Source organism: Bacillus rossius, chromosome 7 (genome assembly GCF_032445375.1).
Source record: "Bacillus rossius redtenbacheri isolate Brsri chromosome 7, Brsri_v3, whole genome shotgun sequence".
Taxonomy (NCBI): domain Eukaryota; kingdom Metazoa; phylum Arthropoda; class Insecta; order Phasmatodea; family Bacillidae; genus Bacillus; species Bacillus rossius.
Window position 1 is genome coordinate 48,150,031 of NC_086335.1, and position 12,911 is coordinate 48,162,941.

Sequence of the window (12,911 nt, forward strand, 5' to 3'; positions counted from 1 at the left end):
CTGTTGTGCTGTTTTTTTTTTAGGGTTCAATTCATCATTTGTGTTTTTTTTTTCGTTCTCTTAGTCCATTTTTCTTTGTTTTTCTTTGTTTGATTACCATATTCCTGTTATTGAATATTATGTGGTGTATTAATCCTGTTGACTACAGCAATTTTTGCTTAATTTTTTTTTTTGTCTTTTGGTTGAATGTAGATTTCTTCTATAGACATACATGTGATTAGCAATGGCGTATGTCCAAAAGCTTTCATCAAGTAATAAATTATAAATAAACCTACAGAAAACCAAATTGCAAATCTCTGTTTGCTGGTTCAGAATTTTTTCAATATATAGTACTAGTAGTTGTAGACATTAGTTCAATATTAACAATATTTGAGCATATGTTTTTCAATTTGTTTGTTCCAAGAACTTTTTTTTAACTAGTTCGAAAATAAACAGTGTACTTGTGTTTGAACACAAATAAATGAAACGTTCATACACATTGGACTTCTTTGTGTTAAATTTTCATTGCAATGTGCAAGTGCATTTTTTTGCATACAGTAAGTCCTCGGTTTACGTCGGGGTTGCGTTCCTGAAAACCGCGACGTAAATAGAAACGACGCAAAATGAGCCATGTTTCATGCCACCGGCCGGCCACGGCCCAAGGTCGGCCAGAAGGGGTAGGAGAAAATGCTGTGTCGTTGCGGGAAGTAGATAACACTTCTACGTGCGAGATACGTGGGTGGCCGAGCGGGCGGGCTGGTAGTATTGCATCACCGCGCGGAGAGCAAGAAGCGTCCCTCATGATGTATGATAAGATAAGGCGGTGAACGTGTAGCTTACGCTACATAGCATAAATTAACTACCGAAGGAAACAAAGACGAATTATATACGGTGTTTTGGTTAAAATAAAGATTTACGGTCATTGCAAACGATGTTATTGTGAATCGGCGACAACTTAAATTGAAACATGAGTACTCAAACATTAGCGACGTTAATCCGAAACGACGTAAATCGGTACGACGTAAATAGAGGACTTACTGTACTAAAATTTCAGCCTCAACACACCTACGAAAGTAAAACAAATAAAAATAAAAATAACGCAGCTTTACATAATAATCAGTGTGTGTTAAAGAGTATACATTCTACAAACCAATTTTTTACAGGAAGAATTTTATGGCATTAATAAGTGCACACAATTGTAACTATAGTGGGCGTTTACTATTACTACATAGTGCGTAGCGGCAAGACGGAGTTGACAAGTAACGTATGTTTCAAACATAATTTGTTATTTACAAAGAACAATTTTGTAAGTACGTAGTCACAGAGTATATAAGTGAACCAGAGACGAAATAGAGGCGCAGTCTCTTTGATCTTGGCGAACTCGACAGCAGACAGTCAAAAAGTTGGCCGCCATGTTTGTGGCGTGTACGCTGCTCATAAACACATGTTGAATGCTACGTTTTCCTGAAGTATGGATCATTATTCCGTAAAATTTCTACTCGACACATAATTATATTCAATTTGCCATTAAGGTTTAATGCGTGGACCATACGTAACGAATGCATTCAGTTACGATTCATGCGTAGATTGGCAAGTGGTGAAGTATTATGAGACGGTGATTTTTTGTTGTGTAAGAGCATGTTTAATTAAGTTACGAGCCTATTTGTCCGTGTGTGACGGCGTGTTTGCATAGGCAACTTACGAAATATTTTATTTGCGTGAAATCAGAGTTTATACAGCACACAACCCATGACCATATCTGCATACAAGAAAAAAATAGTGGGAAGACCTATATCAAATTTGTTGCATTTGATCCTCCAGAAATATATATAAAAAAAAATACACAAATGACGTGCACACTAATCATTACTTTCTTTTAGTACGTACCTAAGTGAGTAAAGCATGGAAAGTATTAGGCCTAGTTCTAGGACAGTAGGTAGTCAACCTTAAAATTATATAGTAAATATCAGGAATAGCTTCTCGTGCAAAAGTCTTGGAAAAAAAATCCCTGACACGTAGCGCTGAGGTGTAGCACGAAACCTGATGTAATTTATCATACAACTAATTTATTTTTTATATCAGCTTTCGCACTGTAAAATGTGTCGGCGCTACGCTCATCCCCACTGCTAAAAAAAAAGCATCATGTACCACAGGTTCAGTTGTACAGGATCATGCCATCAGGATCAAAGGTATATCTGGATACACCTGGATACGCAATACGGAACATTTACCCTCATTTGTTAAGTATGATAAGGTTAGATTACATTGGGATAAGGTTTATTAGGTTACAATTATTTTTGGTTAGGTTTACCTCAGGTTAGGTAACCGAACTGATTACGTTTCATGTTAATGAAATCATTACTCAACACTATATGTACCCACATGAAAAAAGTACATATAAATGAAAATTTTAGCCCATCACTTATGTTTTAAAGCACTCTGATGGTTTTACTCGAACACTTATAGGTCTATAAGCAGCTATTTTATTTTAACACGCTAGGCCAATTTTAATCGCGATAATTCCTTTATTTGTTTACTGCATAAGTTAATAAACCCACATTACACTCTAAAATATTACTGATATTTAAGATAACAAATAGAAGAAGGAAAGTAACAGCCACATTTTGCAAGTTGTGGAATCAACATTGCAGAACTTATAGGTACTAGGTTGACACGTTATTTTTACTTACAGTATTTCATCTATAGGAAACCTGAAGAAGCTTCTTTTTTCAGGTTGACCACAGTTTGGTGCTGAGCACCAAGTGGCTCCAAAACGTTTACGAAACTCATTCATTTTCATAAAACTGATCTCTTCAGCATCCCAAAGTTTAAAATGCTATACCAACGCCAGAATTATACTTGCCACAAAAATGGCGGCTAGCCTACGATGTGTCAACACGGCAAGTTCGGGTGTGCACAACTGATTTCGCCTCTGGTTCTTATCTCCTCTGTGACGTAGTCTTACACTGTGTTTTTCCAAAATTCTCCAGTTTAACAGATTTTCGTTATTCCGGATCGGTTCTGATTCCAAATGATCTGACTTAAAGAGGTTCTATTGTGTTAAAATGAAAGAAACTTTATTTCTAGACAGGCACAATTAAATTACAACCAATATCATTATTTTTATTTTCGGGTAACCCTCCATGTAAATGCAGGAAGTAAAGATTACACTCTACTGCAAACATCATCATCCACTGACATCCACACTTCCATCTTGAACATGTCACCAATGGTTTTTTTATACACACTAGAAAAGTCCCCATAACAATCCAGAACTCTCAATGAAACTGATAATCAAAATTCCTGGCTTTCAGCAACCTTAACATGTAAAATTCTCAAACCATTCACATTTGCCAATTCAGTTCATCAATTGTTTTTGTCTTGTTCCACCATGTGCCTGGTTTGTTATCTATAATTCAGAGCTTATTTTCAGAATATTTTAAAACATTTTACATAGTGAAATAATGGCAAAACCGAGTCATGCAAATGAAAATCATAAATACCAAACACTTACCTGAGATATTGGTGTCACAACCAAAGAATCCATACCAGTTTTAGAGTTGTACACCTTTTGTTTGACAAATCCAGGGTCTACCACATAGTATATGCCGTCAATGGTAAGAGATGTTTCAGCTATATTGGTAGCAATCACTACCTAAATTAACACAAGAAAAATAGCCATTAATCCTTGGTTGTGGTTGTACACATTTTGCTTACTATAATACTGTATAATAGAAATGTCAAACCAACAAATTGGTCAATAATAAAATAATAAATATGTGATCAAAATTTTATGTCATATGAATCCAAACCAACTACCCTTAAAAGAAAGAAAAATTACTGTACATTGCTTTATGTACTTAAATTAACAGTTTTGTAAAAATGCACACTTTACATTGAAATCTTTTAAACCAACATTATAACACACTACATAGCTATGATCTGTATTTATTTTTATCCAGTTTGGTGTCATATAAAACCAGATATTAAATCTGATTTAACAAATGATCTCACACTTAATTATCAAAAAAAGTCCATAAAATATTGTAAATTTTGGAATTCACAAACATTAGAATACAAGGTAAATAACTATCATTATAGTTTTTAAAGTGTAAGTTAAGAAAGTCTATTTAAAGTCTCAAGCTGAGAGACGTGTCAGTTGAACTATACGGACGCAGTTCTGGCAACGCTGGTCACCTTGCGTGAGCCGGGCGGCGCGGGGTCAAATATGCGTGTCTGCATCTCGCTGGGCAGGGCGGAGTAGACGGGCAGGATGATGAGCTCCGGCACGTCGGGCCCCAGCGACTTCATGCGCTCGTACAGGATCTCGCAGGCCGTGTCGATCTCCTCCTGCCCCGTCAGGAACAGCAAGATGTCACCTGCGCAAGCACGAGCAAGCCGTCGTCCGCTGCTCTACGACCCAATTCACGAGCGCACGACAAACTGGAAACATCACTTTTTGAAACAGATGTCTTACACATTTCAAGTCAGATGTAGTCATGCTACGTTGACTGAGTAAGTTCTCGTTGATTCCATCCAAACACAACATAAACTGAAACATGATTACACTTAATTTATTTATGATTATAGTGGCTTAGGAAAAGTGTAATTCACTTTTTAAAATGCTAATAATGTACTCGCACACAAAGAAAAACAAAAGACTTGAGTAAAAATCGATAATATGGTGCATTCAGGAGTTTACTGTAAAAGCGTTTTCTACCTAACCCTAAAGTTACACCTAGGTGTTCACTTTGTTGGCTTAAGTACGTACATTCCTCACTAATTCCATAATACCACTAAATGACAGACTATTAAAAATCAAGAAGTCCACAATAATAACCTTCTAAAATTGTGTTGTCTGCCATTATAACATATCTTATACGCTAATATTGGCTTATCAGACGTAAAAGTAGAAAATGTTAAAGAATTTCTTTTAATAGTGACACAAATAAAACTTAGTAGTGTTTACCTGGAGGTTCCCTCAAGTGTATCTGCATAACGGTGATAAGAGAGGCATCCAGATAATCAGTCTCTGGTTCTTTGGTATACAGGACCTCGACAGGAAACGTGCGGCCAGGTATCGTGAAGATTGGCGCCTCAAAGAAATACTGGGAGAACTTGACTGCATCCAGCGTGGCGGAAGTGACAATCAGCTTCAACTCGGGCCGTTTCTTCACGGCCTGTTTCAGCAAACCTGTACAAAAAAAATAGATTTGAACATGCTAAGGGTAAGTAAGGATTAAGTATCACACAGGTATGTTCACAGGTCAAGACTGGGATCTCCAAGAGTAGAGTGTACTTAGAACCTCTTGGGCTCTTGGTCCCATCTTAGTGCTAGTAAATTGAGTCATGCCCCTTGTTGGGATGATCCCATGATTCTTGCTGGATTGGCATGATGCTTCACTGAGCACGCCACAGAAGACCGATCGGTATTTCTCAACATGAACACGTAGTCAAAATAATTCATCTTCTCTTAGTATTTTTTTCACCACCTTCTATAGTTGATGTTATATATAATGCAACATTATTATATGCAAGACTTCTCACTTTCTTAAAGAAATTTTTGACGTGACGTCTAATAAATCAATGAACGCTGGCTGCACGCACAAAAAATTGTCCCACTACGGATGTCCCACTACGGATGTGTCCTGTTTACGCATGCGTGGCATCTCTCTGGTATGTTGCGGACGGTACAGAGAACTCGGCCGGCACATGGCGGCGTATTTCTCAGGTTTCACCCCGCCATGCTGCAGGGATAGGCGGGTCGCGCCGGTTGGATCACGCCTGCGCATGTCGCCACACACGGCTTTGGACAGACGACAACATAGCGGGATTCGAGGTTATTGTTGTGCACCGCGCCACGGGAGTATATTCGCAAGGAAATGGCGTTCTTACAAGTACGTATTATTTTAATTACTAGTGTAAATCAGTATATTTAAACAGTGTTCTATGAGTATTGTTTTAGCTGTGTAAATAAATATTTATTGCTGGTATGATACTTTTCACGCTTTAGTTTGAGATTGGTAATTATTTGTCATGAGTTATTATTTGATCAACTAAATCACACACCGTATTATAGTTATGAGCCCACGAGCGTGTAAATATTTCGTGTCCAACAGAATATGCTATTTAAAAGAAATTCAAACAAATATCGTGCGTGGAATATTATTAATTTATAACATCTGAAACAATTGTTTCCAATATGGCCTTGTGATTGTGAGGTTAGCAACGCTGACTACCAATACACAGGATGACGGTTCGAATCCCGGCCGAAGCGAAATTTTTTTGTGTACTTGTAAAAATAAATACGACGCGCCCGACACTTCAAAAGTAATAAATATATTTGAATTAATGAATGCAAATAAAAGTAAATTTATTAATTAAATTGTACATTTCATTTCACTCCTTTGTATCCATACAAAATAGTGATAATTCAATAAAAATGATTCAATTTTATTCATAAAACTATGCAGAGGTAGATTTTATCATACAAAAGATAGAAAAATTAAAAAAAATTCTTCCTTAAAGAATATAATATTTTTAAGGCCTAAATGGTTTGGTTGCAAAAACGTATTACGGCTCAGTCTCAGGCCGAATATGATATTTCCTTTTCTTCTGGATTAATCATTTCATCAATGTTTTGTTATGACGTTGTCACGTTAAACTATTGTCCATAAACCAACTTTACAGACAACCAATTTTTTTTGTACACAAAAATTTACAAAAAAAAAAAAAAGATGACTACACAAACCCACAGACAACAGGCCAAAATCAGCCGATGCTGATTCTTATGTTTGTGTATTAATTTTTTTTAAAAGAATGGTTTTTATTGAAAAGCAAATAAAAGCATCAAATACAGTGCAGGGTTGATAGAAATAATCCTATAATGGTAACACAAATTTTGCTTTAAAAAGAAATTTTGAACTGAACTATGGACAAATTAAATTAAGTTTTATGAAATGAATCCAACTATGAATTACACTGGACAAAGTATCTAACCTAGACTTGAAGAATTACATTCTAATTTCTTGATTCCTATTAAACAACTTAAGAACAGTCATTAAGTCAAGACTATCCTTACATGACACAGCTCCTATATCAATGGTAGGGTGCTACCGTGTGTACTCACAGAAGGGTCACCCCTGCATATGGATCGCACCTTTAATTTTGGGCATAAAAATTTTACATTTTCAACTTCAGGGTCACCCAAATATCCATCATTACAAGAGTTCCATGGATACAAGTGAAGTCTTTGGGTCCCATGTCTCAGCTGGCGCGTAAAAAATATGGCATTGGTGTTGTGACACACTGCTCTTTGTCGGTATACTACAGGAGGGTGTGAGGTGGCCTACTTCCTACTTCACTCTCTGGCACCTCACCTTTCATATTATACCACCTAATTTACCCCTCCCCCACCCCTTTCCCAACTACCTAACTAAAAGATAACGGACAAGACACTGGTAATATTTTTTATACCCTTGATTCCATTTTGTCTATTGTATTTTATTTTTTTTACAGTTATAAAATTAATTAATTTTATTTTCAGTTGCACTACAGAGACTTACCAAACAAAACGTCAGTATGTATAGTTCGCTCGTGGGCTTCGTCCAACATGATCACAGAGTAGTACTTGAGGTCCAAGTCAACCAGGCATTCACGCAGCAACATGCCATCTGTCATGTACCTGCAAGAGAGTGAGTGGTTCATTCAACTCAAGGAATACATACATATTTATTCTGAAACTCTGATTTATTTGTACACTTGATAAGTAGGGAAAATATTATATGGTTTGATTTTTAAGGTAATTTCATTTTTAAAACAGGAGATCTTAGTGTTACTGTTTTTATTTATATAAATTCATTTTATTCATAAAGATATTTCTTAAAACTAATTTCACCAAAATAGTGCAAATTGGCTAATATATGGTGCACTACCTGCACTTTTACAATAAAATAATTCATTAAACATATGTCTTGGGCAGAACTATTCAGAATAAAAATTAATCTGAAAGTAATTGTGTGTTTGGAAAATTTGTAACGCAGATGTCCTGAATGTAAAAATAAGTTACTGTTGAGATAATTATGCAAGCTAAAAAAAAGTAAAATTAATTTTTACAATTCTTTACATACATTTTGGTACAAACTTCATGCTGACAAATTTAGGTTCATTGAATTTAATGCATTAAAATTTAAATTTTTGTGTTTTATTTTACATTTTACTACAAAGACTGATTAATATCATTATTTTCATTGAATTTTGATGCATTATAGTGTATTAACTTGCATTTCAGTGTTTAATGGTGCAACGGCTGCTTTTCGGTGTTATTTATGTTTTTTCGCAATTCACCATACAGTTTGTCCCTATTGATAAGCAATGATATCTCCACTACAAACACGGTATTGCAAATTGGACCACAACTTCAATTGCAAATAGGACAAAGAGAAACACTTAAATCTTTAAGTTACGGAATAAAATGAAACTATAATCAAGAACCACTTTGTAAGCCCTGATGGTTATGGGCTGATACATTCTGAAAACCATGGAAAACTGAAATCATGATGGATAGACAGCATAGGAACCCTAGTCCTCTGGAATGTGTTTCCCAAGGTTTCTAAAAATTTTCTTGGTAAATTCTGGGTTGGTTCCTTTCTGTGGACAAGGGCCTCCCTTCTTTCTCCCCAAACTTCCTAACTCGAGTGGTGCAGTGGGAGATGCATGCTGCTGGAAGCCAAAACGATACGTCGATTTGAAGCAGGAAGTCGCGAAACTTATTTATTGCCAAAATACCAAATATTTTCACAAATTTCCTGGAAAGTGGGCATTTAGAAACACCTATATGTATATACGAACAAAAAATCATATATTTCCTGTTTCTATCTTTCTTTCTTTTTACATTATTGCATATATGAGGTAAACATAGCGACAGCCCGCCAGATAATATGAATAATTAAGGATATGTCAACCCAAAAATAAATAAATAAAAAATTGAAACCAGTGGTTAAATTAGATTTTATTCAGTGGCAGTCCTATGGGAAGGGTGGTAGACACGATAATCCCCCCCGCCCCCCTCTTTTTCCAAACAAACCTTGGATCTAAAAAAAAAGTAGAGATAATAACAAACAATGAATGTATTTCATAACTTTGATAACAAATTTTAAAGGCGAGAGAAATAAGTTAAAACAGGCTTTAAATGTTAAATGTGCTATTATTTTCCAAAATTTCGAACCTCCAATTTAACTGGGACACATTTCATACCGCCCGAAAATCCTCCAGTCATTCGCCCCTCCCAAGATAAGCAGCTGGATTAGTACCCGATTCCACTTAAAGCTTTTTTTAGTGTATAAAATAATGTTGGATTATGGGAGATTGCAGTCATAGAAAATGCCAAATTTAGAAGCAATTTAGAGTGGGCAGATCACACGCGATGGGGGGTTCGATTCTCAGAGGGATCAAACTTTGATTTTTTTTTTGCATGCAGGAAAGACAGCAGATGCTGCAACCAGCACCTCGGGGGGCGGCGACGAGGCACTCACTTGATGATGGTCTCCGGGCTGGTGCAGTCCTCGAAACGGATGGTGTAGCCCACCTCCTGCCCCAGGCGGCAGCCGAACTCCTCCGCGACGCGCTTGGCCACAGACATGGCGGCCACCCGCCGGGGCTGCGTGCAGCCGATCTTGCCGCGGCTCGTGAACCCCGCCTCCGCCAGGTACTGCGTGATCTGCGTCGTCTTGCCCGAGCCCGTCTCGCCGATCACGATCAGGATCTGGTTCTCCGTCACAGCCTGCGGCACGGCACGCAACAACCCCCGTGGCAGACACCGTGCCTGCCTTCCAGCTTCGACAACTGGGCATAGCCTCCCCCCAAACCAAAACACCACGGAATCGGAGGTAATTCGCTTAGATTTCGCAGTCCCATTTCAAATACTGTGCACTGAAATTGGAAGTTAAAAAAAAATACATTTTTCTCCCCCTCCATTCATTTAAAATTCTGCAAACCACCCCTAAAATAAATAAAAAGAACACATTAACAATGGGTCACCTTTTAAGTGAATACGTAAAAATTATAAACTAGAATAAAACTTTTAAGAAAATCCCACTTAAAATTCCCTGCAAAATGTTTAAAACAAATATCACACGACCTGTAAATACATATGTACAATTGTACCCTTTTAATAAATTTTCTCTGTGAATAAGTTTTAATTTCTAAGTACCTTGAGAAACCTAACAGCAATTTAATGTATTAAACTAATGCAGTATTAACATTATATTGTTTATATTATTTGTTACTAGTGTTTTTGAAAAAAGTATTTCCTTCAATAATAAAAATTATGCCAACACAAGGAAATAAGTTTATATCTAGATTTTGAACATCAAAGTTTCAAATTTCTCTAGTTGATATTCCAATAAATAGGTTTCACTATTCAGCAATTTTATTTAAATATACCAAATAAAATATTAGTACATAAATGGGATCATATACAAATTGAAAACATATATATATTTTTTATCATGAAATACTATCACTAGTATCTATTTATTTAGTTATTTATGTAGGTTCCTCAGATTAAAAATAAAACCAACTCATCAGATCAATACTTGGTCCACCTTAAATATATATAATGGCTAGCCGAGCTCCACCGTGTTAGAGAATTACTGTACGTTGTAAACAAACATCAAACACCATACCTTAGTCAGCTCATCCTTGAGTTTGTAGATTGGCAAGCTTTGCCTTTGTTCCAAGAGAGTCATGTCTGTTTTGCGACCAAACGAGCTTTTCTTTCCTCCTATGACATGTTTCTTCCAATCCGGGAGGTCCTGGTTGGTCAGTCCAATACCACGCATGTTGGCAGCCAGTGTTCTGCTGTCGGCTGGAAATACATATAAGAATCAACATGTATGATACTCTAGTTAGAGGATGTTTGTAGCAGTCAGTGGAAGAACCGACTCTTATAAAATCACTGGCTACCTATGCATAAGGAATAATGGTTTCAATGTAATAAGATAAATGTACATCTCTTGCGTTATTTTAAAATAATTATTTTTTAGGCATAACAAGATAGTTTATTTGTTTACTGATTCCTGTAGTTTTATATTTAGGTTAATCATATTGTAAAAAGAGAAGTCATCAGACAGTAAGGGGCACCGCCGTCAGTTCCATCGACCAGATCTGAGAGACCCTGCCCACACCATCAACCCTCTCCTGCCTCCAAATAAAAAAATGCTTGCACCCTACAATCTCTAGTGATACATAATCAGTCATTGATGCACTGCAGGGCAAGCTCTAGACTCGGATTATGTTTATGGTATAAACTAGCGTTGGGTCGAGTCCCAAAATATGCCAATTCCGATTACAGTTTAGATTCTAATATGTATTTGGGATTCGATTCTCTGATTTCAATTCTGATTCCATCAGAATCAATATTATTTACAATAATGCTTTAATGCTTGGCAAACTATTCTCAATTTGTTTACATGGGACAAAAACCTGTCTTATTTACAAATATAACTATGAACAAATAATGTTATATATTTTTCTTATGACTATTGCAATAATTTAAAACAGTTAATACAGACAGGACACTATAATTTAACATACAAAAATTTTCTATTTTTTTTTTCATACGGTAAATAAATTGTATTTAATCACTGACATAATTAAGAGATTGTGAGGTAATGACACTCAAAACCAAATAATATCTTAGTAACAATTGTTAGGTACTACAATATTTGCCTGTGATTATGAAAAAAATCAGTTTTACCCTGTTAACTGAGCCACACTCCTATCAAATCAAACAAAACTTATGAGAAATTGGCTTACTACCCTAATTAATATGTGAGAACAATGATGAATAAAAAAATCACAGTGCATTTGAAAGCTTGGGAAATCTCATGCAAAAATAATGTTTGGGCACAGTTGCATCATAACAACCTGTCGAGATAGACACGTGAAAATTGTGGAGGGTGCCAGTTTACGGACATTTACAGGGATGGGAGAGGGAGAGAGAACCATCAACACAGCTACATGGCCAAATGCACCAAACTCTGGCTTGTTTATTTTTAGATTTTACTTTCCATCCAAATGCTAGCACAGCATGGAGTCAGCATGGAGTCAGCCAAGTGGGCGACACACACAGCATAATGGTGCAATTGATGGTGCTTTACACACATTGCTGAAATACTGTAACTAAACAACTTTTATCTACTTGCGATGTTATATTTATTAGAAATAAAAAACCAATACAGGAGAGTTATTTACACACATACACCACACACCAGAATGTTAAACTTCTATTATTTACCCACAGTGAAAAACTCACATAAACTAAAACTTGTCCCATACGTGGAAAAATACGGTAGTATCTAAAAATAACTATCCAAAAAGAAAATTTATCATAATAATCAAAAAGGGGAAATAGTTCTTACTCTCTGGTAATGGATCAATCCAGTTCTTGTTGAGGCCTGTAGGTATTGAATCCATTTCCTGTTCTCGCTGTAACATCTTCACCTCTCGTCGCTCTTTGGCTAGAGCACTCTGCATCATAGCTGCCTAAAAATAAATAGAAACCATATCATACTTGGTGATTATGTGTACTCAGATCACATGATAAATACTTGACTTTCACCATTATGTACCATACCACAATTTATGAGATAGAAAACAACACCACGTAAAAAAATTCATTTCACATATCATTTTATATTTTGATCTTCGACAAATTAATAATTTCTGTGCACAAAATGTGTTCAAAAATATTTTTCAATTACCAGGGATGGGCTGAGACTCAAAAACTTGAGCCAAGTCAAACGACTAACTAAAGCTCGACTCGACTCAAAAGTTGAGTTCTTTATACTCAACAGGACAAATATATACTCTTTTTTTTTATTATAAATTTTTACATATTTGACATTTTCAAAAGTATAAAATTACTATCA

The 12,911-nt window shown here is 36.1% G+C and overlaps 1 protein-coding gene across 1 annotated transcript in view; it reads right to left on the reverse strand.

Moving 5' to 3' along the window:
• LOC134533977 (ATP-dependent RNA helicase DHX8) overlaps nt 1-12,911 on the reverse strand; it is a 38,907-nt gene that overhangs the window by 10,317 nt on the left and 15,679 nt on the right. The window contains exons 9-15 of the mRNA XM_063371838.1: nt 12,402-12,525; nt 10,665-10,846; nt 9,513-9,760; nt 7,545-7,663; nt 4,949-5,173; nt 4,177-4,358; nt 3,494-3,634 (exon numbers count right to left, since the gene is read on the reverse strand). Of these exons, the coding sequence (XP_063227908.1) occupies nt 3,494-3,634; nt 4,177-4,358; nt 4,949-5,173; nt 7,545-7,663; nt 9,513-9,760; nt 10,665-10,846; nt 12,402-12,525 (1,221 nt within the window). The remainder of the gene's footprint in view (nt 1-3,493; nt 3,635-4,176; nt 4,359-4,948; nt 5,174-7,544; nt 7,664-9,512; nt 9,761-10,664; nt 10,847-12,401; nt 12,526-12,911) is intronic.